The sequence below is a fragment of the Capricornis sumatraensis genome, chromosome 4 (assembly GCF_032405125.1).
Source record: "Capricornis sumatraensis isolate serow.1 chromosome 4, serow.2, whole genome shotgun sequence".
Lineage (NCBI taxonomy): Eukaryota > Metazoa > Chordata > Mammalia > Artiodactyla > Bovidae > Capricornis > Capricornis sumatraensis.
In genome coordinates, this window is record NC_091072.1 from 69,503,024 (window position 1) to 69,528,941 (window position 25,918).

Genomic DNA, 25,918 nt, shown 5'->3' on the forward strand with positions numbered 1-25,918 from the left:
CCCCACATGCTGCGGAGCACCCAAGCCCGTGCACAACTACTGAGCCTGCGTTCTAGAACCCAGGAGACAGAATTACTGAAGCGCACATGCCCGAGAGCCCATGTCCCACAAGCGAAGGCCACGCAGAGCCAGTAGAGAGGAGCCCCCGCTTGCTGCAACTAAAGAAAAAGCCCATGGAGCAACAAAGTCCAGGCACAGTCAAAAATAAATAAATAAATAAAAATAAAATTAGTTTTAAAAGTTAGGTAAATGAGTGAGTTCTTTAAAATATCGACTACATATACTTCAAGTCTATTCTTCTAACATAAAACCTACCAAAGAGTCTGTATGCAAAACAAGTTCCTAATCACCACCAACCTGGCCTTTCTAGAAGTAGAAATGGGTGTCTCAATTAAAAAGTGTAGTATAATATTATTCTTAATAATTTGAAGAAAACCTACAACCAGATCAACTTAAAAAAAAAAAAACAAACTCAGCTCCTGTGAGGTATTAACATACTAGTCTTACCACCTCTGATCTCCTGGGCAAAAGCAAGCAAAAATCAATGCAAACAAAATCGAGACTGAACATTTTAACGTAATGAAGCACAAAACAGATGGCCTTGTTCATCAGGTCAGACTTGATATCCCCAGGGCCAAAGAGAAGCAAGTGACTTAATGACCAGCTGTCCTGACTGGCATGACCTGACCTTAGGGCATTACTTAACCACTATGAAGACACAGTGAATTACAAAGACCAAATGGATATATGGGCAGACAAGGGGCTCTGTAGAGCTCTCTGCCTATATGAAGGGCACTAATCAATTCATATCAAGCAAAGCAAAGGTGCTGCTAAGATCAGAGAGCTATGATAAATAAGCAAAAGGCAGTGTGATGCTATGAAGTGAAAGTGGGGACGGGGGGTAGGCTCCACATTAATAACTTGATTTTGTTCTAAAATGAAAATCTTTGACCAAGGAAGTTACTCCCCTCTTTCTCTATGTTCAGACCTGGTGATAATCTGAAAGCAAGCCAATAAACTCAAAGATACACCAGAGCCTATACAGCACAGCAGACATTCCAAGTAACAACTTTTAATCAATTTCTGAACATTCACTTAGCACGTGGGTTCAAAGGGACCAGAATTTAAAATCTGGCTTTGCCATTTAGTAATGGGGTACTTTTGGCAGTAAGGTCACTTTCTTCATTTAAAAAACAGACATGACACCCATTTGACAGGTTGTTATGAGGACTGAAACAGGTAATTTATGTAACACAGCATGCTGCAAGGCGCACAGAGGGCACTCGGTAGACAGCCATTTATTTCATTAAAGGAGATTCAGTTATTTTAAATGATCACATGACCACCATTTACAATCACAAGTCCCTGGAAGCTTGGAAAAAGAGCTCTCAAACAGAGGTCTATAAACAGAAGGAAACATCAAAGCAAGGTGAGGAAAACCAACAGTCCAGTGGCAAGACAGAGACACGTTCGACAATGAACTTCATTCAGTGAAGGAAGCCACTCAGAACTGAAGGTTTGGTGTCCATGTCAACACACACCACAGGAGGATGCTACACAACTAAACAACAAATAATAATTAAATAGTTCGCAAAACTGAAAAGAGACACTGTATCTGGTGAAACAAGACGGTCATTTTAATATGGTAACGACTGGGGGCTTCTATGAGGAAGTCTTTTATTCTTTTTATAGTGCACTTTTTAAAAAAAGAAATATTCTATTTACTAACAAACACCTGGATGTCCAAAGTAACGCTGCCTCTAACTCTATGGGTTTTAACCGGGAGTCTCCTCAGATCTTCAGGGTAACGTATATCCCAGCCTAAGGACATTGGTGGAACAAAAATGCCTCATTACAAGTACCACTTATCTACAACTTAACCAGCCCATCTTTGTTCGAAAGACCTGAAAGTCTCTGCTCATTCTCTCTTAAGATGTATTATTTACATCATGCTGTTTATACATTTACAAAATAATTTTATAGATACATCTATTAAACCAGTCTCCCAGCAGAGAGCAAATCAGATAACAAAAACAAAACAAAACTAAAACAACACTGTATCATTTGTACTTAATTATATTAGATGTCTAAGGTGTTTCATCTTGAAAATGGTACTTATAAACAATATTATAGCAACCTCTGGATTGGACAACTTCTGATACAAAAAAGGAAAAGAAATATAATTAACTAGAGCTCTACCAAACCAAGAATTATTCATCATTTTCCTATCATTCATTTAACAGATATTAATTTAATGGGATAACACTAAACAAAACAGACAAAAATCCCTGCTTTCACAGAGCTTCTTTCTAATGGAAAAAGAAACGTAGTAGGGTATTTTTCAGGAACAAATTCTATTTTGATTGATTTGAGTAAAAGCTTACTTGGTAACAACAAAATTAAATAATACAGATTTTGACCGATACAAATAATTCTAAATAACAGCACATTAACCTGAAGAATGTCCATTTAACCTGCAGTTAACACTAATTAAGTACCTAACATTTATTTTGTATGATCACATTTAACCATCACACCAAATGTGGTTATTATTCCCATTTTCAAGAAGAAACCAAGGCTTGATTAATTTCTCCAAGAGCACAGTTAGTGGCAGAAGCACAATTCTTAACCACTAGCCAATTAGTCGCATTCATTCACTCAATAACATTTACTGGGGGCCTTCCACACAATAGGAATGATGGGAAACTCAGAAGATATCCCTGGGTTGGGAAGATCCCCCCTGGGAAAGGGAATGGCAACTCACTGCAGTATTCTTGCCTGGAGAATCCTATGGATAGAGGAGCCTGGCAGGCTACAGTCCATGGGGTCACAAAGAGTTGGACATGACTAAGCAGCTAACACTTTTACTTTTTTTTCTTTTCTGAAACTATAGGATCGTTGCCCTCACCTAGCTTACATTTTAGAAAGTGAAGTAAAGTGAAAGTCGCTCAGTCGTGTCCGACTCTGTTGACTCCACGGACTGTAGCCCGCCAGGCTCCTCTGTCCAAGGGATTCTCCAGACCAGAATACTGGAGTGGGTTGCCATTTCCTTCTCCAGGGGCTCTTCTCAACCCAGGGATCGAACCCAGGTCTCCCACATTGCAGGCAGATTCTTTACCATCTGAGCCACCAGGGAAGCCCTACATTTTAGAAGAGACTAAAACCAAACAAGTAAACAAATAGATAAACAATATGTGTGAAGTATCAAGAAGAAAACAAACACAGGAAAGTTGAAAAGGATGGTCAAAGACCTCTTTGAGAAAGTCACCTTAAGCTCAACTGGAAGGATAAAGAAAGAACTAGCTTGAACGAACGAAGGAAGGATAAATATTGCAGGAAACTGCACTGGCAAAATCTCTCAGCAGAAATAACCTTAGCACTGAACTAAAAACTGAAGGCAGGCCACGATGGGACAGAACATAGTCTTTTACAAGTGAGAGAAGGCCTTCCTCTCTTTCACTGCCTTTTCATCTCATTGCTGCTGCTACTGCTAAGTCACTTCAGTCATGTCCAACTCTGTATGACCCCATAGACGGCAGCCCACCAGGCTCCCTCGTCCCTGGGATTCTCCAGGCAAGAACACTGGAGTGGGCTGCCATTTCCTTCTCCAATGCGTGAAAGTGAAGTCGCTCAGTTGTGTCTGACCCTCATCTCATTACTAGAAGCCAAATACAGAGCACCTTACAGGCACAGGGAACCGTAACTTACTATCCAAATTAGATCATTTCTGACAGTAGAAGGAAGCTCTATTAATAATATTTTGTTGCTGCTGTTTAGTCACTAAGTCATGTCTGACTCTTTTCCAACCCCATGGACTGTAGTCCGCCAGGGTCCTCTGCCCATGGGATTTCCCAGGCAAGAATACTGGAGTGGGTTGCCATTCCCTTCTCCAAGGGATCTTCCTGACCTAGCAATTAAACCTACATTTCCTTCATTGGCAGGCAATTCTTTACCACTGAGCCACCCGAGAAGCCTGTTAATAATACTATGCCAAGACAATAACCAAGATGGTCAAAAGCGGACTAGGGCAGATTGTCATCCTATTTACAGGACTTGGGCTTGCTAAGTAACGGTTTTTATTCTTAATGCAATGGGAATCATGTGAACAACTTAAAGCAGGAGAGTGACATGACCTAATACGTATTTTAAGAAAATCACCCTTAATACTTCACATGAAAAAATATTTTAAGGGACAGACTGAAGGGGGGTAAGAATGGAAATAGGAAGCCCAGTTAAAAGGCTGATGCTATTTTGAGTAAGAGATAATATGCTGGACTAGGATAGTGGCAGTAAAGAGGAAATAAAATCAGCAGGGTTGCTGACAGTTTGGCCAGAGAGGTGAGAGGGAGAAATGAACAAATCCTAGTTTTCTGGCTTTGGCAGCTATATGGATGTCATTACTATTTTGAAAAGAGAATCTCTTTTTTCTTTGGACTCAATAGTGTATTGACTTAGAGACAATGTGTATATTGGACCATTTTTTCAAATCCAGGTCAAAGTCTAAGCGCTCATGGTAGATACTACAGAGTAAGGACCATATAAAACATTACTTTTATTTTATTTTTTTTAAAACATTACTTTTAAAGTCTTGCTACTGCCTCTGCAGGCCCAATTTTTTCTTGCAAGCATCAGAAGAATCAAAGCCTTCAACTAAGTACACCGATTCTTAGAATTTTGAGTATACTTTAAATCACATGATCTCTACCCCAGTCTAATTCTTTCCAATGTAATATGATAAAATTCATTAGTTTAGATATAAAATCACTTTTATGAGCTATATCACCTAGTTCATCGAATTCAAAACAAAGAAATGATAGTGAGCTACAGTGATATATTAAAGTGATATATAAAGTATTGGTGAACTACAGGGATACACTAAAATTTTGAGTGTGTCTACTATACTAGACAGTGCAGATATTGAACATTTCTGTTTCAGAGAAAGATCTATTAATGCTAATCTAGAGTCTTGAATATGGGAAACTATTAATGGGAAATCATATGTAACTGAAATAATAGCTCCTCCCAAGCCACTAATATAGTGGGTTGATTTCCAAAAATACCCACTGGGTTATCTAAAGCCTGTTAGATATTTTAAAGCAGTCATATTCTATCATTAACACAGTAGTTAATTCCTTTAGATGAAATCAGACAGCAGCAGCACTCAGGATTACAACTATCCATGAGCTACCTTTGTGGTAGGAGAGTAAACATGAGCCTTAATAGCATGATTGGAGTGTTGGACTGAAACAAGAGACGCTTTTGGCTTTACCCACATTATCCTGGTGACGAAGCCCTCTTAGCAGTGGTTCAGAATCTGTCTTAATGCCTGGCTGTTAAGTCACCCACTAACGTTGGGCTCTGCTGAGTTACCCTTTGCACATACCAGACAGGATGTTAACATAAGGCTGGCAGATGATCTATTCTCACTCCTACATTAAAAGCTTAGGAGGTTTTGAAGATGTACAAATCAAGGTGAGTTATGGATGATTCACTCTGTTCAACATCAGTGGGGAAGAAGCCGAGGCCATCTATCAGATCTGAGATGATAAAGGAGACATTTTGGTCTAACTGTCTGTTCTTATGGTGCTTTTGTTTTGTTCCAAAAATACAGAGGTAAGAATGAGGATACATTTTTTTTTTTTTTAATCAAACACTCTGGTAATGCTTTTATTGGGCTTCCCTGGTGACTCAGCTGGTAAAGAATCCGCCTCCAATGCAGGAGACCTAGGTTCAATCCCTGGATTGGGAAGATCCCCTGGAGAAGGGAAAGGCTATCCACTCCAGTATTGTGGCCTGGAGAATTCCATGGACTGTATAGTTCATAGGGTCACAAAAAGTTGGACACGACTGAGTGACTTTCACTTCACTTCATTTCAATGCGTTTAAGTGCTTCTCTACCTACTGGAATCAGAACTTCCTTCATGAAAATGAAACTTTAGTTCAGGAGTAGAGGAAAAGGCATGTGAAAGCATCAGAACTGTGAAAAGTCTACTGCCTGGTAATATTAAAATGGATACTTCATTCACTGATGCTCTACATGGGAAGAATGAGAAGAAGAAAATAGAACAGCAATTTGAGATCCTATCGTATACTTTATAATATTAAGTTTTTTCACATACTTTATTTCACTGATTCCTCATGACCTGAGAGATGGATATTTTTTTTTCCAGCCACACCCCAGCTTGTGAGACCTTGAGTTCCCTGACCAGGCGTGGAACCTGGACCCTCAGCAGTGAAAGCTCAGAGTTCTAGCCGCTAGACGGCCATGGAATTCCCCAAACTGTTTTCTAAAATTCACATACCTAGTAAGAAACAGAATCTACTTAGCTAATGCTTCTCCAAGTGTGGTCTACAAACTGCTATAGGTATACAAAGACATTAGTCAAAAAAAGTAAGAATAAGGGATTAGAAACTTTTCTATCCATTTGACAAGTCATTAATTTTTATTGCATTTTACAAAAGTTTTGGTCCACCATGGATGTGCAATTTAAACATTCATTTGCTCACCAAGGCAGTGTGAGAAGCAGTATATTAGACTACAGGCATCCTGAACATAGGTTCCATGCAAGGTTTGAATAGCACAGTGAAGTTAAACAGAAATTTTTGCCTCTACCAGTTTTCCTCATTCACTAGCAGATGCTTCAAATTTCCTTGAGGAGGTCCTCTGTCTATTTAAACATGTCTATCAGAAAATCTATCAAATAGATACAATGTGCTCATCCTGGAGATAAACTCTAAGTTCTCCAGAAAACAGCGATTCAGCATTGTCTTCTACCTCTCCCACTACAATTCCTTACTCAGTCGAGACAGCTGGGGCATAGCAGCCAGTGCATACGCAGTTTATTTTCAAAAGTCACTTACTTATCAAGCTTATCATTACTTTTTTAAAATGACAGTATTGTTGTCATTCAACAGCTCTGCTGCTGCTAAGTCACTTCAGTCGTGTCCGACTCTGTGCGACCCCAGAGATGGCAGCCCACCAGGCTCCCCCGTCCCTGGGATTCTCCAGGCCAAGAACACTGGAGTGGGTTGCCATTTCCTTCTCCAATGCATGAAAGTGAAAAGTGAAAGTGAAGTCGCTCAGTTGTATCTGACTCTTAGCGACCCCATGGACTGCAGCCTACCAGGCTCCTCCATCCATGGGATTTTCCAGGCAAGAGTACTGGAGTGGGATGCCATTGCCTTCTCTGATTTAACAGCTAAGGGTGACCAAATATTGCTATATATATAATATATATATATAATTGCTATATATGCTATATATATATATATGCTATATAATCCCTTATTCTTACTTTTTATATATATATAAAAATTTTAAAAGAGAACCTACCGATATAGTCAAGAGTTACATGAAAAACAATTCATGGGAAAAACAAATTAGCAATGTTAAGAAATTTTTAAGAAAAATCTTCCAAAGCTAGAGACTTTTCACACAGGAATTAGGTCTCCATTTGCCCACTGGACCAACTACAGAGCACAGGCGATTGTTTGGTAAATGTTACCCACCTTTAAGTGTAACCCTCTTTTCATGCTTATATAAAAGAAAACAGAAAATGATCTTCTTTTCAGAGACATGAATGGGTATATATTTTGTAAACCTACCACTCCTCAGTAACTCAGTTAATAATTACCATCTAAGTAAACTTGGATGGTAACTTAATTCACTTCCATGTCTTTTAAATTGTTTTCTCTATTTCAAACTTTTCTTTTCTAAATCTTAATATCCTGCTAAAATATAACTAAAACAAAGTAACATCAAAGGTACTTTAATTGCTAATAAGTAATGAAACTTGTGGAAACTTGCAGGAGTGCATGAGAAAAATGACTACGCAGCCAGACACATTAACTGTTTCCCAACAGGTTTGTTCAAGTTTACACTTACAAAAATTGAAAACAGAACTTTAAAAATGTTTGTTTTTAAAATATCTATTTTAAGTGTCTTTCTAGGAGATTGTTCATATAGAACAGTTTTGAACACCAACATTCTTTACCCATTGCTGTGCAAAATTCTACTGAAGCAGAGACCTTCTGCAAATGGCCAAGAAGAAATATTATCCTTTTAATAACTTTATTATGAGGATAAAAAGTTTAAAGATTTGGAGATACAGATATAAAGGCTCTATTTTTCAGAAATCATCTGGCACACTACACATACAAGAGATTAATGCACTTTAGAAAATTTCTGTCTTCACATAAATGTGTGAATTTACTAATATAACTGCGTATTAGAAAGCACATACGTGTATATACATGTTAATTTAATGACACTGAACATATTGAAGGACAGGGAAAGACGTAAAAGAGGATAGTCAGACTTCAAGAAAATATTAGCAGATACTTACAATATGCAAAAGTTTTAACACATCCACAAACCTGTAAAAAACAGCAATGAGAGACATGTTTTAAACGAACCAATGAGGAAACAAATAGTCTTCTGAATTGGAAACTGGATACCTACACTTTTTCTGAGCTCATGATCTCTTTGGCAATATGATGGACTTTACGTTTCATTCCAGTATCTTCACCCTGTGGATAAGAGTGCACTAAGACAGCATGAACTCATAACAGGATAAGGACGATCAGCTTGGAGTTATTCAGATGTACATTCAAGCTCTGATACTTACAGGTTTCAAATAGAACACATTTCGTACTATATAATGTCTCAAATGGCAAACATGAAGAATAAGATGTGGTTATTAAACCATGATACAGGAGAAGCTGAGAGCAATCAGTAATCCTCACTGATATCAATGCCGGATTCATGGAGTACCCTGAGGAACCCCAGAGCGCCAGTGGGGCACACTGTTAGTGGCACAAAACTGAAGTTACATTCTGCAGGGAAAATAGACACCACATGAACGTGTGTTCTTGGGGTGCATGCAAGTAATTTTAGTTGGTAACTATTTAGTAGGCCTGTATAAGTACTTCACCTTCAGTAAAGCCACTCTAAGTCAGACACCTTAAGTGCAGAATGGAAGGTGCTCTTCCGTGGTCTATACCCCCACACATCACAGCCATAGGCTTTCTCAACTCACTGAAAATACCTTGTAGAAATATGCTCTTCCTGGAGTAGACTGCTTCCTCACAGTCCTCAGCTCTGCTGATACACTAATCCTGGACATTTCCCCTCTAGGACTGAGACAATAAATTTCTGTTGTTTGGGCTTCCCTGGTAGCTCAGTGGTAAAGAATCCGCCTGTCAGTGCAGGAGACATAAGAGGTATGGGTTCGATCCCTGGGTTGGGAAGATCTCCTGGAGGAGGGCATAGCAACCCACTCCAATATTCTTGACTGGAGAATCCCATGGATAGAGGAGCCTGGCAGGCTACAGTCCATGGGGTCTCAAACAGTAAGACATGACTGAGTGACTAACACTTTCACTGTAATTTGAGGTTGCAGCTGCCTCCTAATATCACTGAAGGCAGAGTTTATGTTTCTTATCCTCACCCTCTTTATTATTCTGAAATCATTCCCAAGAGGAAGAACGTACCATTTTTACTCCATCATTTAAAAATCTGAAGTTAGTAATTCACTATCTGAAATCACTGCAGATGGTGACTACAACTATGAAATTAAAAGAAGCTTGCTCCTGGGAAGAAAAGCTATGACAAGCCTAGATAGCATATTAAAAAACAGAGACATTACTTTACTGACAAAGGTCTGTCTAGTCAAAGCTATGGTTTTTCCAGTAGTCATGTATGGATGCCAGAGTTGGACCAGGAAATCAGTCCCAAATATTCACTGGAAGGACTGATGCTAAAGCTGAAGCTCCAATACTTTGGCCACCTGATGTGAAGAACTGACTCACTAGAAAAGACCCTGCTGGGAAAGATTGAAGGCAGGAGGAGAAAGGGACAACAGAGGATGAGATGGTTGGATGGCATCACCGACTCAATCGACATGAGTTTGAGCAAGCTCCTGGAGTTGGTGATGGACAGGGAAGCCTGGTGTGCTGCAGTCCATGGGGTCACAAAGAGTTGGACACAACTGAGCAACTGAACTGAACTGATCCCTCATCTGATAGCATGGTTAGTAGGAGAAAACAGCTTCACCATCAGCTAATTCATTGCTCTGTAGCTGAAAACACTTCAGGTCATTAAAACCACCAGGCAATGCATGAGACAGCATGCTCAGGGCTGGTGCACTGGGATGACCCTGAGAGATGGGATGGGGAGAGAGGGGGAGGGGGGTTCAGGATGGGGAACACATGTACACCCATGGCTGATTTATGTTAATGTATGGCAAAAACCACTACAATACTGTAAAGTAATTAGCCTACAATTAAGATAAATTAATTAAAAATAAATAAAACCACCAGGCAACTCTTAATTTTCAGATTCCTAGGTAACTGTCTTGGAAATTCTGATTTTGTACTTCTGAAATGGGGCATGAAAGTAGATGTTAGAAGGGATTGAACATAAATAAGAAATAGCTCCAGGCTTCAAGAAGTGAACAAGGGAGCAAACCACACATACAAATAACTATACATAAGGACATGGACTTGCCTCGTGGTTCAGATGGTTAAAAATCTGCCCGCCATGCAAGAGACATGGGTTTGATCCCTGGGTCAAGAAGATCCCAAAGAGAAGGAAATGGCAACCCACTCCTGTATTCTTGCCTGGAGAATTCCATGGGTAAAGGAACCCGGTGGGCCACAGTCCATGGGGTTGAAGAGTCCAACAGGACTGAATGACTAACACTTTGACTTTTCATATACAAGGACAACTGTGAAATGTGCTGATATCTTGAAGGAGAGAAGGATCATAACCAGGCAGTGGTACGATCATAATCAGGAAGTGGTATGATCATAATCAGGAAAAGATTGACAAAGAATAAAAACTTTGATGACCTTCAGTCACTCCTTAAACAGACATAAAATACTCACATGCCAGATACTATACACATCCACTGATCAAAGCCAGAAACCTGGACTCGACTTTCTTCTCCACTCTCTATGATCACAACTGAATCACTGAGCCCTGCTGATCTGTACTTCTGAATATCTTACTAATCCTTTCGTCTCCTTTCATCCTGCCTCCTTATTTCCGGTCTACACTACTGAGGTAATCTCAGTGGCTCCCTTGCTCTAGATTTACCCCAGCGGCAACCATTCTCTGTGCTGCCACTAGACTACTAGGTTCTTAACTGCGAATATAATCACACCTGTTCTCAGGCGGAAGCACATTAGCAGCCCCCTATCACCGAACTTTCTTTTCTATGTGTATAAGGCCCTCCACAATGAGGGTCTAGTTATCTTCACTAGTCTCATTCCTACTCCTCCACAGTGTGTACTCTCGACTCCAGCCAAACTGGAACCACCTTGAAACTCCAAGTGTGCTCTGCCCTTACATGTCTGTCTTGCTTCGACTTCCCTCCTTGCCAGCTCCACCTCCCCCAAAGATTTCTGCTCATTATATTCCAACCCATCTTTTAAAGTGGCAGGCACTCAGTTTTCTCCTTGACAAAGGCTGCCTTCATAGTCTCTCCCCACCATCCTTGGGGATGTCATTTGGATGACAAGATTATTCTCTTACTGGTGTAAAGTTTACAGAACGTAACCCAGTGGGTTGTGTTTATTTGCTGACACATCTAAATCCTCTCTAGCCTGTGATCTTATTCACCCTTGCCCCCTTATGCACCAAGCAGAGTGCCTGGTTCACTCTCCACTTAAGATGCATGAATGAGCAAGTGTACAAGGTGGCTACCATCTTCTCAGAATCTAAGACCAGAGAGCACTACTTTTGAGTAACAGGAAAATGTAAATTCAAACTAACAAACAAAAGGCTCATTACAGCTATTGCATCATGTAAAAGAACAGAATGTTGGACTAGATGATTAAAGGTCTGCTGCTGCAATTCTAAACTTCTAGGAGTCTGTATATTCTGTTTTCTACTTTACCTTTTAAACTAGGAAGATGGCAGAGCTAAAGAAGGACAGAAACTACTGGAAAATGATTCAGAGGATTACAATCATTTTCAAAGTAGAGAGAAAGCCAAAGATAATCAAAAAACAAAATAAACAGCTCTATATTAACTCCAACTTGTAAGAACAATGATTCTGACCCAAGTCCAACTATGATGGGAAAGTACATCCCACTGTAAAACCTCAAGAGAGAGGCCTTATTTGGTGTCTTAATTTCTCTGTAAATGTAAGTCCTCACGTAAACTACATCACATTTCAAAGGAGGCTGCCTGTTAGATAACTGCATGTCCCCAAGTACACAGTCATGGAAGTTGAAACAAGAGTCACAAATGAGATTACTTTGTTAAGGTCATAAAATAATTCAAACAAATTCCAAACAGAACCTTTGATCTGAAATTTAGTTTTATGTTCTGATCTCCTGATAACAGCCCAGCTTTGTGAATTCTTAACTGTGTTCTCTTCTTTTCATATTTGTTCACAAGTAAAATCCAGTGAAATTTATCCATTACTTTAAAACAGAATTCGTAAAAGATCTCTGCTATAGCACTTGAGTTCTACTAAAAATAATATATGTGGAATTTAGAAAGATGGCAACAATAACCCTGTATGTGAGACAGCAAAAGAGACACAGATGTATAGAAGTCTTATGGACTCTGTGGGAGAGGGAGAGGGTGGGATGATTTGGGAGAATGGCACTGAAACATGTATAATATCATATGTGAAATGAAACGCCAGTCCGGGTTCGATGCATGACACAGGATGCTCAGGGCTGGTGCACTGGGATGACCCAGAGGGATGGTATGGGGAGGGAGGAGGGAGGGAGGTTCAGGATGGGGAACATGTGTACACCCGTGACGGATTCATGTTGATGATGTATGCCAAAACCAATACAATATTGTAAAGTTAAAAATAAAAAAATAAAACCTGAACAACCAGATCGCCCAAGAAACATCTCCATATCATTAAATAATCTCACAAATGAGGTGACACCATGATGAACTAAAAGAAAGAAGTCCTCAGGTTTTCACCTCTCTCTTCATGGTATGTATCATATGAGCTGTTACACAGACAAAAAAAAATGTGGGGGAGGGAGGCAGAGAAGTCAGTATTTAGGAGGGGTGAATAGTGGCTAATATTCTAACCATAGCGAAGCAGAATGAATAACATATCTCATTCTTAAACAATCATTTATTAAGTACTGAAAATAAAGACCACAAAATATAAAAATAAAAAATTGGAAAAGAAAAAATTTGCATGGCCATTCAGATTTTGGCTAAAAACCTCAGTTCCGGAGGTTCCAAGGCAAGTTATTTAACCTGTTTTTAAAAAGTCCCTTTCTTCATGTGAAGAAGAGAAAAAGAGGGCAGCTGTCAAATCTATATTCCAGGATGATTTTGAAGATTAAGTATAATAACCTGCACATAGATAGGCACAGATACACAGATGTGGTAGAGGGAAGTTTTCTTGCTTTTATGGTGGCACTTTTAGCTTTCCAGGAATAACTTTTTGAACATCAGTTTGTTGTTCCTTCACAAGTTAAAGATAAGGGCGCAGTGGCACTCATTCTTTCTTCTTTCCTTCTACTGAGTCTGGCACTTTGGTGAGGGAATGTTATTGGCATCTAGACACATATTCCGGAGAAGGCAATGGCACCCCACTCCAGTATTCTTGCCTGGAAAATCCCATGCATGGAGGAGCTTGGTAGGCTGCAGTCCATGGGATCGCTCAGAGTCAGACATGACTGAGCGACTTCACTTGCACTTTTCACTTTCATGCATTGGAGAAGGAAATGGCAACCCACTCCAGTGTTCTTGCCTGGAGAATACCAGGGACAGGGGAGCCTGGTGGGCTGCCATCTATGGGGTCACACAGAGTTGGACACGACTGAGGTGACTTCGGAGCAGCAGCAGACACATATTCATGATGTGCCCATTATACGTCCATGGAATGTGGTATTTGCTATAGTTTGAAATAAGTCCCTCCAAAATTAATGTTCAAGTCTTAATCCCCAGGACCTCAGAATGTGACCTGATTTGGAAATAGGCTTGCTTCAGATGGCTCAGATGGTAAAGCATCTGTCTACAATGCGAGAGACCTGGGTTTGATCCCTGGGTTGGGAAGATTCCCTGGAGAAGGAAACGGCAACCCATTCCAGTACTCTTGCCTTGAAAATCCCATGGATGGAGGAGCTTGGTGTAGGCTACTATCCATGGGGTCGCAAAGAGTCAGGCACAACTGAGCGACTTCACTTTCTTTCTTTCTTTCTTGTTTCAGATGTAGTAAGTTAAAAATGAGGTCATTTTGGTATGCTCTTGATCTAGTAAGACTCGTTTCCTTATAAGAAGAGGGGACACAGACACACACACACAGGGAGCACCCCATGTGCTGACGGGGGCAGGACTGAAGCACTGTAGCTATAAGCCAAGGGACCCTAGGGATGGCCGGCAGATCACAGGAAGAGGTAAGGAAAGACTCTACCTTAGAGCTTCCAGAGAGAGCTCGGCCTTGCCAACACCCTGATTTTGGAATTCTGACCTCCAGAACTGTTAAATAATCAGTTAATTATTACCTGTTAATTTCTGTTTTCAAGACACTCAGTTTGTGGTACTCTGTAACAACCTCCCTATGAAACTAATACAATCCACTACAAACAGAAGCACAGATGTACATTACACGTGTTTAACGTGCAGACATTTCTTTGAGTCACGAAGATTTCCAAAGTGTTTTGGCAACGATTAGCCTGCTTGAGACTCGAAACAACATTACTGTCCCGCTGAATAAACTGAGAAATGTAAAACCAAAGAAGTTATAAAAGAAGGTGTACTCCTATGCTTCTACGCCAAAGACTTCTTTTGGAAACTATCACCTTTTCTCCTTGAGTTACTGGCTGGCTGCAGCCACATTTGTGGTCCACCCTTGGCTGATGTATATGGACTACATGCTATGCATGTGCTGTGTGCAGTCGCTCAGTCGTGTCTGACTCTGTGTGACCCCATGGGCTGTGGTCCGCCAGGCTCCTCTGTCCACGGGATTCTCCAGGCAAGAATCCTGGAGTGGGTTGCCGTGCCCTCCTCCTCTGTACTAACCTTTCTCTTAGCACAATTATTTTCCCTTTATCAGGATTTTTATCTTTCTTTAACAACTTTTCTGAGATATAATTCACATTTCATAAATATATTTTTGTCTTTTTAAAATATATAACTAAATGGCTTTTTAAAATGTGCAGGGATGTGCAACCATCACCACAAGCTAAGTTTAGAACGTTTTTATCACCTCAAAAGAAACTAGTGGCTCTGCCCAACTCCACGATCCAATATTTTATAGAAACGAAGTCTTGTGAATAATAAATATCAGAGTCATTGCATTCTTATCACGTACTGGACAGTATTCCAAGACTTTACACGTAACAACTAATTTAGTTGACACAATTCTATGAAATAAGTACTAATTTTTCTTCATAACACTGAGTTCTTTAGCTCAAAGAGGTTAAATAATTTGCCCAAGGCTATTGAGATCATAGGTGGTGGCACTGGAATTTAAATCTAGACAATTACAAAACATGTGCCAATCACTTAAAGCTGAAAGTTAATTTAAACAAAGCAAAACTATAGTAAAGAGGAAGCACAATGGTCTGATAAATTATGACACGGGAGTTAAGTGACATGGATTTTCTCTAGGGCTTGATAAGTTTGCTATGTGAATCCTTTCAAATTCCACCTTCCTGTAACATTTCAACACATTCTGGGGATATTGCTGATAACACTATTTTTTTTCCATTGCAACTATTTCTTTATTCAAAGAATTATGATTTAAAATGAAACATATGCATATCAAACTAGAGAAATAGTGTCATGAATTCCCATGTATCTGTGATACATCTTAAATAATTACCAGTACATGGACAATCCTGCTTCATGTATACAGAAAATACACACAGAGTAGATTATTTCAAAGCACATCTTGAGGTACTACTGACAGCAATCTTTATTCTATCCCTAAAAAGACCTGACTGAGGATGAAATGCATCTAATTCCTTTCTTTCAAGTAGAATCACTGGCAGTACAGGAAGCAATCCTAAGAAGGGTTTTTATTATCAAAAGAAAATCAAAGGACATTACCAAAAACAATTTCTCAAAAATTACTAAATAATCTCTAGATGATATGTTCTTTGATATGTTCTTTGAAATATGAAAACATCTCAGGCACATATAGCAAGAATTAAATAACTAGAAAGATGTTTTATAAGGTTTTGAAAACTAAGGAAGGATTCTATGCCTATCATGATAATCAATATTACTTCTGAGTGTCCTGAGAGGCCAAAAAACACAAAAGTAGAAACTTGTAAATACCAACAACATACCTGTTTATCGTCCAGCAGATCAGGCTCCCCTTTACTAGAAGCAGAGCTGACATCATCTTCATCTGAACTGTTGCTGACTTCCTCTTCATCTGAAGGAAGGTCACCAAGACCAAGGTCCAGATCACTGTGTCCCTCCTGGGATGCTCCAGAACTGCTTTAATAGAGAATATCGCCTTAGACACACTTGAGAACAAGAAATCCTACCAAAAACAAACTGTGAGGGCTTCCCTAGTGACTCAATGGTAAAGAACCTGCCTGCCAATGCAGAAGACACAGGTTTGAGAATTCCATGGACAGAGGAGCCTGGTGGGCTACAGTCCATGGAGTTGCAAGAGTCAGACACGGCTGAGTGACTCACACACAGACACACAGACACACACACAAAAATTGTGAGAGGTAAGCAAAGCACAGCTAAGGGATCTGGAGGGATGGAAAGAGTCAGATCAACCAAACTCTCCCTTCCCTTTCCCCATCTCAGTTGTCAAAAACCCAAATTCATCTTGGATTTAAAATGGATCATCTTGAAAAACATGTTTGTTTGTTTGTTTTTTTACAACAAACCAGTGAATATAACATTAAAAAGGCAGAATCACAGATACAGAGAACAAACTAGTGGTTACTAGTGGCAGGGGGAAGGTACAAGTGTAGGACAGACTCAAATGTATTACAACATGGGGAATATGGCCAATATTTTGTAATAAATGTAAATGGAAAGTGATCTTTAAAAATTGTATAAAAAACCAAAAACAACACCCAATGGGGCTTTCCTGCTGGCCCAGTGGTTAGGAATCTACCTGCTAATGCAGGGGACACGGGCTCCATCCCTGGTCTGGGAAGATTCCACATGCTAAGGGGCAACCAAGCCTGTGAGCCGTACCTACTGAGCCCATGAGCCACAACTACCGAAGCCCACACAACCTGGAGCCTGTGCTCCACAAGAAGAAAAGCCACCTCAGTGAGAAGCCGGTGTACTGCAGCTAGAAAGTAGCTCCTGTTCTCCGCAACTAGAGAAAAGTCCGCAGCAACAAGGACCTGGTGTAGCCAAAAAAATAAATACAACTGGATAAATCTTAAAAACAAAAAAATAGACCAAACCTAACATGTACTTCTGTGACAAGAAGGTGGGTAAGGAGCAAGTTTCCCAGATGCCCCTATCCTATGCTTTAATATACCCTTACTCTGGATAATCAGGTCTCTACAAACACAAACCAAGAAGCTTCATAAGAGGTGGCCTGGGTTACTGATCACGTTAATGTTTCAACATTAGAAGAGGTGTTGCTTCCTTAGGTCTCAGAGGTTCATTTTTTTTAAAAAGCAATGAACAAATCTGTAAGTACTGGGAGGTAATGATGGTGACCACGATGCACAATCCATGTGCTGTTGTGAACATGTGCCCACCTCTCTGCTCATCATTGCTGCCTTTCATGTAACCACATCTGAGGATGGGCACAGAATCCCCAGCTTGCTCCAGACCTGCTGAATCAGAAGCTCTATAGAGATGCAGGGCCCCGAAGGGATACAGGCTGGAGTTTGAAAACCCTTGTACAAGGCCATTTATCAACTCCTCCTCACCAGCCTGACAACAACATTTCTCACTCTGTATACTGAGACAGAATTCTTGAATCTAAAAGACACTGCGGCAATCCAATCCATGAGGGGAATTCCATAGGAAAGCTCTCAAGGAAGGCAACAGAAGTAATTCTAGCTTTAGTTGTGAAGACTCAGGAAGAAAAGGACTGTAGTAATGCCTTTCCTGTTTGTAGTCTGTAAGAATATCTGCAGAACAGCAGAGTCAGGAAAAAGATCCATAGAAAATCAGCAGGGAAGACACTCAGGCAGAATAAGGCGACAGTTCCATGCCCTGTGGCAGGTTTCTTTTCAGGTCATGGGCAGGTCACTCAACCGCCAAGATTCCTAACAAGTCATGAGATTTTCTAACGGGAATCTTAAAAGTTAAATTTTCTGCCAGTTCCTGATTACACATTGTAGGATACAGACTTGCCTCAGAACCCATTCCTGAAGCCCAACTGTTATACACACCAGTTGGATGGAGGCAGAATGCCAAAAGAACACTCCCTCCTGCCAAAGTTACAGTTTCCTATTACTCAGGGGCAGAGGGCCTCAGGGAGTAATATCACAGCCTCAATTAGGTGGGTGCATATCTTATCACAGCTCCCCCTGGCACAGAGAAGATTCACCTCTGGGGTGGTGGGTGGGGTGGACAGCAGAGCAGTCAAATCACTGGCAATATTCACTTGTCTCTTGGTGCAGGGATAGGAGCCCAGCCCAGCTGGGTAATTAGGTGATTGAGAGAGACATTCATCCCTATAAGCAGAAGGAAATATACCTTCAACTTGCTTTTTATCTTCATTCTTAATCTCTTCACATCCTCTGAAACCCTGCTCCTCAAAACATATTCAGTCTATTAGCAACTTCAGCATCACCAGGAAGCTTTTTAGAAAAATAAAACTGCAGTCCCGCCCCACCCCAATGAATCAGAAGCTGGTTTTAACAAAACCCCAGTAATTTGATTTTTTGGATTAGCCTATCCATGAGTTCTTTATGATTCAACAGTATAAAAATTCCAAATAGCAATACAGCTGCGGCACCTATGAGGAAATTAGGTTTCTTTTGTCTAGAGAACACTGGATTAACATTCGGAGAGCTACTTTTTTTTTTTTTGAAGAACTATTTTAAAGAAGACAACAACCAGTTGGTTGCCACATCCATTTGCGGACACAAAAGTTCACAAAAGTTAACATTTAAGAACAAGGGGACAAAAAGTAAATAAATAAAATATTTAAATAAGGATCAAAGGAATAAAAAGCTTTAAATATTAAAAACAAGTATCAAAATCTACCTCCATACAACTTCAGGAGATTTTCGTTCTGAAAATTGATTACCTAGAGAAAACCTTCCCTGGCCATCCTCTACCTACTCCAAATTAGATTATCTGACTCTTCTCAATCCTACATGCTCTTACTTGGTGGTACATTTTTTTCCCTCTCATTAAAATATAAACTGTTAAGGACAAGGAAATTGTCTTTTTCAGTTGAACTGCCATCACATTACTTGATATGTAATATGCCCTCAATATATTTTTATTGAATGAACAAAAAGGATATTAGAAACCAATGGGTGTTAAATTGCAGAAGTTCAGATAATGTATGTGGTACTGGTGATGCCAGATAAAGGCCTGGAGCAGGGGGAATACTGGAAAAATTATGGTTTTTAAAGGAAAAAGGATCTCTGGGCATCATCATCAATGGTACAGACGAATGCTGGTATTCACAAAACAAAAAAACCATTTTGCCTACCAAAGGAATCTCTTGTGAGTAGTTAATATTTGGAGAAGATGACAGGTGCCAAGCTGTCAAGAAGCATGAAGAGTTTACACGCATCTTACAGGCCTTCAGCAAGGAGACTGAGACCTTCCAGTGGACCTCAGAGATCTCCTCAATATATCTCCAAGATGCATGTCACTACCACACTTCTTTCTTTTTTTAAAAAAGTCTTCAGTGGGTTTGTTACAATATTGCTCCTGTTTTATGTTTCACTTTTCCTGGATGAGAGGCATGTAGGATCTTAGTTCCCTGACCAGGGATCGAACCTACACCCCTTATACTGCAAGATGAAGTCTTAACCACTGGACTACCAGGGAAGTCCCTATACATCTTTCTTATTAGTGCCAACAGAGAAGACAATGGCACTTCTTCCACCAGTCAAGTTTTGTAAGCACAGTACCTACCCCTCTCTCCCCATATCCCACCCCCTCCAAGGAGAGGAAAGGATATCATTGTTTATTAGCATCAGTGAGGTCATCTTGATGATTTCAGAGCCTAAGTCGAAGCTAAAGCAGCTCCCCACATACCTGGATGGTAAACAGTAGAGATCAATTATGGTTTCTGAAGCTTAAGAGGGAGGAACTTTTGTAGACCGAAATAGGGTTTTGCTGCTGCTAAGTCGCTTTAGTCGTGTCTGACTCTGTGTGACCCCATAGACGGCAGCCCACCAGGCTCCCCCATCCCTGGGATTCTCCAGGCAAGAACACTAGGAGTATTAATTTTGTAACCTCAAACCAATGAACTGAAATGGAGATAGGCAGAGCGACAGAGAGGGAGGAAGACCCAGGAAGTAATTTCCATAGTGCAGGCAGCCTGAGCCAGGGTGGCTACATCAGAAATTGAGAGGAAGGGCTGAACATACAAGGAAAACACATCACCAGAGCTAGGGCAAAGAGGGGGCAAAAAACTCAAGTCTTCCTTCAAGGAAGGAACAGTCACCAGCAGAATGAGGCTGACACATCAATTGAAACAGAAATATACCAACAAAGGATCTGATTTTAAAAGAAAATAGAGTCAGCAGCAAAATCAGGAAAGATGCCACCTAGAACCCACATACATGCTCATCTCTCCATGACTAAACAGAGAAAAACTGTTGATTACTCTGTTTTCCCATATAACCGTGAATTTTCAAACCTATCTAATTTTAGATTCTTGATAATGAAACATGGATTTCTTGCCTATGCTAGTCACTGAGTTCAGGCTCCTCCATTCCTTACACTCCCTTCCCACTCTCAGAAAGATAACATCCTAATACAGTCTGCTTTTAGGGTTAAAGGGACAAGACATAGTGTTTCCTCCACACTTTCCTGCCTAGTTATTACATAATTTGACAACTGAAATAAAAGGACAGTAAGCTGCAAAAACAACCAAACAGAGTCACAACTGGGCTCTCCTTTTGCAGGCCATCGTTTCCAAAAGTACACTCGGATAAAAACAAAGACAAGGAGAGCCAGAAGTAAATTTCTACTAATTTAGGTAACTGTTCCCTCAATCTCACATGCCAAGGATCCCTGCAATTGGAGTGGTGATTATTTACTGTCATCACTTAAAAAAAAAAACTGACTTATTTGTTCATGTTATTTTCTGTATATAAACAGTACATTTTATACTGGAAGTATATCAAACTTCTCTTTTTAACACATCAAGGATGATCTCTCTTTTTAAAAAGTAATTCTTTAAAAAAAAGATTCCTATTTTATTTCCTCAAAGAGTTTTTAGAAACATAAAACCTGCACAGAGCCAAGCTAGGCATAAAAGTTGCCAGGGTTCACCAACAAAACATCCTTGTGAACCTCTATTAAATTAGAGTCTAGCAAGGGGACGGGAGAAAGCCAAGGATGACACAGAAATGAGAAGAGGAGCAGAATCAACAGAACACGTTTTCAAAGCACTGAAAGCAGTTTTGGCAAATCCAGTTATCTTTTACCTCTCTTGCCTGTGATCTTATTTGGAGCCCCTGAAACAAAGAAAATCCCCCTGCAACACAGGAGACCCAGGTTCGATCCCTGGGTCGGGAAGATCCCCTGGAGAAGGAAGTGGCGACCCACTCCAGTATTACTGCCTGGAGAATCCCATGGATAGATGAGCCTAGTAGGCTACGGTCTATGGGGTGGCAAAGAGTCAGACACGACCGAGCAACTAAACAACAAAACAAAGAATATTCCATGTAATTTCTCCAAGTGTGAAAACAAGAAATTCACTCCAATATTCTCACCTTCAAAGTTTCTCTCGCATTTTCAAGTGACAACACGTAAATCCAACTTTCTGTCATCTTTCGTCTCTTCTTTCTACTCCTCGATCAAACTGAACAGAACACCTGCTAGTCTTCAAGATTTCAAAATTCTTTTGCAAATGCTGTCTCATTATGACTTGGTGATTATGAACCCACTCCAGTATTCTCCTCTGGAAAATTCCATGGACTGAGGAGCCTGGTAGGCTACAGTTCATGGATTTGCAAAGAGTCGGACACGACTGAGCAACTTCACTTCACTTAGCTACTTTCATATTTATCACAGAGTAAGTGGGGAAAATGACGAAGGAAAACTTGAAGGATGAACCAGGAAAAAATTTTTTTAAATAAGTCATATATTATAAAATGTAAAGTATATAAGACAGGTTTACAATTTTCACTGGAAAATTGTTTCTATTTAGTTTCCCCAGAAAACTTTCTACTCTTTCACTTCAGTTCCTTTATGAAATTGCAGATTCCACTGTCAAGTTGAAAACTAGGCATTAAATCAACAACAACAAATTTTAAAAACCATTCATCTTCTTATTTTCAGGTCCTCTTCTCAATTATCCAGTATGTGTGGAATTTTCTCTACCCACTACACACATGACTACCCCCAAAATAAGAAAGATTTCTGTCTACTTCTTTTAGGAAATACGGAACAACTCGGGAATTTGCCCTACATAACATTTTCATCCTCTAACAAAGCAAGACTCATATAATCACGTTACGATTTCAGGTTTTCCAAACACAAGATCTTGCATGATTATTTTCTGTCGTCTGTGCAGAGCCAGAGTGACAGAACACAAAAGCCAAGAGATAACAAAGAGTTTGAAACAAATTTATCTGACTTCAACAAAGCTCAAGTTCCACAGGTGTAACCCTTCTGGGCTCAGATCATCTGATAGGTCTTCTTCATTGCTAACTGTTTTGACTAAAAATAAACACTGATGTCTCCATAATAAGTAAGGCTGAGACTTTTATTACTGATTTCAGAAAAAGAAATTACATACACACACACACACACACATAGATATAAAGAAAGAAAAGCAAAAAGGAAAAATGACTGTCTGAGGAGGCCTTACAAATGGCTGAGAAAAGAAGAGAAGTGAAAGCCAAAGGAGAAAAGGAAAGATATACGCGTCTGAGTGTAGAGTTCCAAAGGATAGCAAGGAGAGGTAAGAGAGCCTTCCTATGGGAAAGACTAGAGATCGCTTCATGAAAATCAGAGATACCAAGAGAACATTTCATGCAAAAATGGGCAAAATAAAGGACAGAAATGGTATGGACCTAACAGAAGCAGAAGAGATTAACAAGAGGTGGCAAGAACACACAGAAGAAATATACAAAAAAGACCTAATGACACAGATAACCACAATGGTGTGATCACTCCCCTAGAGCCAGACATGCTAGAATGAGAAGTCAAGTGGGCCCTAGGAAGCATCACTATGAACAAAGCTAGTGGAGGTGATGGAATTCCAGTTGAGCTGTTTCAAATCCTAAAAGATGATGCTGTGAAAGTGCTGCACTCAATACCCCAGCAAATTTGGAAAACTCAGCAGTGGCTACAAGATTGGAAAAGGTCAGTTTTCATTCTAATCCCAAAGAAAGCCAATTCCAAAGAATGCTCAAACAACTGCACAATTGCACTCATCTCACACGCTAGCAAAGTAATGCTCAAAATTCTCCAAGCCAGGCTTCAACAGTACATGAACTGAGAATTTCCAGATGTTCAAGTTGGATTTAGAAAAGGCAGAGGAACCAGAGATTAAATTGACAACATCTGTTGGGTCACAGAAAAAGCAAGAGAATTCCAGAAAAACATCTACTTCTGCTCCATTCACTATACTAAAGCCTTTGACTGTGTGGATCACAATAAACTGTGGAAAATCTTAAAGAGACAGGAGTATCAGACCACCTTACCTGTCTCCTGAAAACATGTATGCAGGTCAAGAAGCAATAGTTAGAACTGGGAATGGAACAACAGACCGCTTCCAAACTGGGAAAGGAGTCTGTCAGGGTTGTATATTGTCACCTTGTTTATTTAACTTATATGCAGAGTACATCATGAGAAACACCGGGCTGGAAGAAGCACAAGCTGGAATCAAGATTGCTGGTAGAAATATAAATAATCTCAGCTATGCAGATGATGCCATCCTTATGGCAGAAAGTAGAACTAAAGAGCCTCTTGAAAGTTAAAGAGGAGTGAAAAAGTTGGCTTAAAATTCAACATTCAAAAAATAAAGACCATGGCATCCAGTCCCCTCACTTCATGGCAAATAGATGGGGAAAGAGTGAGAGATTATTTTCTTGGGCCCCCAAATCACCACAGATGGTAACTGCAGTCATGATATTAAAAGATGCTTGCTCCTTGGAAGAAAAGCTATGACTAACCCAGACAGCATATTAAAAAGCACCAGAGACATTACTTTGCAGACAAAGGTCTGTATAGTCAAAGCTACGGTTTTTCCAGTAGTCATGTATGGATCTGAGAGCTGGACCATAAAGAAGGTTGAGCATGGAAGAACTGATGCTTTCAAACTGTGGTGCTAGAGAAGACTCTTGAGAGTCCCTTGGACTGCAAGGATATTAAACCAGTCCATTTTAAAAGCAATCAATTCTGAATATTCATTGCAAGGACTGATACTGAAACTCCAATATTTTGGCCACCTGATGCAAAGAGCCAACTCATTAGAAAAGACACTGATGCTGGGAAAGATTGAAGGCAGAAGGAGATGGGGACAACAGAGGATGAGATGGTTAGACAGCATCACTGACTCAATGGCCATGAGTTTGAGCAAGCTCTGGGAGATGGTAAAGGACAGGGAAGCTTGACATGCTGCAGTCCATGGGGTCACAAAGAGTCGGACATGACTGAACCGACTTAGCAGCAGCAGCAGCAGCAGCATGTACTGTATTAACTTTTTAGAGTTAAATGTTTTAATAACCACAAAATATAAATAAATAAAATCACTAAAATAAGGGATAGGACAGGAGGTGTTTGTTACCAAAAAGAAGTTTAAAAAAAAAAAATTGCAGCATAAAATGTACATAATTAGTGTTTTTACTCATTGTCAATGAGCAAAAACATCCAAGCCTTTAAAACAAGGTATTAACATCCAAGCCTTTAAAACTAGCAAGCTGGAGATCTATAGCTTTAGGAAAACAAACCAGAGGAAAATATCCAGTGTCCACTGAAATGTAAACTAGATTACTTAAAAACTGGCTTCAGAAAAAACAACAAATAAAACAACAAAAAACTAGCTTTGTGTAATGAACTTTGAAGATCAGGTCTGCTTCATTTTCCAGGGGCAACTTCTACCGTCATAAATTCAACATTCATCCCCTTCCCCAAAAACACATTTATAACTAGGATTCTTTTTTGCTTATTTAATTATAATTGAAGGATAACTGTTTAAAATATTGGTTTCATTTCTGTCTTACATCAACATGAATAAGCCATAGGTGTAAACATGTCCCTTCCCCCTTAAATGTCCCTCCCACCCTTTCCCACCCCTCTATCAAGGTTGTTCAGTTCAGTTCAGTCGCTCACTTGTGTCCACCTTTTTGAGACCCCATGAACCACAGCATGCCAGGCCTCCCTGTCCATCACCAACTCCCGAAGTTCACTCAAACGCATGTCCATTGAGTTGGTGATGCCATCCAACCATCTCATCCTCTGTCATCTCCTTCTCCTCCCATCTTCAATCTTTCCCAGCATCAGGGTCTTTTCAAATGAGTCAGCTCTCTGCATCAGGTGGCCAAAGTATTGGAGTTTCAGCTTCAACATCAGTCCTTCCAAAGAACACCCAGGACTGATCTCCTTTAGAATGGACTGGTTGGATCTCCTTGCAGTCCAAGGGACTCAAGAGTTTTCTCCAACACCACAGTTCAAAAGCATCAATTCTTCTACACTCAGCTTTCTTTATAGTCCAACTCTCACATCCATGCATGACTACTGGAAAAACCATAGCCTTAACTAGATGGATCTTTGTTGACAAAGTAATGTTTCTGCTTTGAAATATGCTGTCTAGGTTGGTCATAACTTTTCTTCCAAGGA

General features: G+C 40.0%; 1 protein-coding gene across 1 annotated transcript in view; it reads right to left on the reverse strand.

Moving 5' to 3' along the window:
• The window catches only part of FGD6 (FYVE, RhoGEF and PH domain containing 6), a 103,507-nt gene that overhangs the window by 43,615 nt on the left and 33,974 nt on the right, over nt 1-25,918 (reverse strand). Inside the window, exons 3-5 of the mRNA XM_068971209.1 lie at nt 16,285-16,435; nt 8,462-8,529; nt 8,346-8,376 (exon numbers count right to left, since the gene is read on the reverse strand). Of these exons, the coding sequence (XP_068827310.1) occupies nt 8,346-8,376; nt 8,462-8,529; nt 16,285-16,435 (250 nt within the window). The remainder of the gene's footprint in view (nt 1-8,345; nt 8,377-8,461; nt 8,530-16,284; nt 16,436-25,918) is intronic.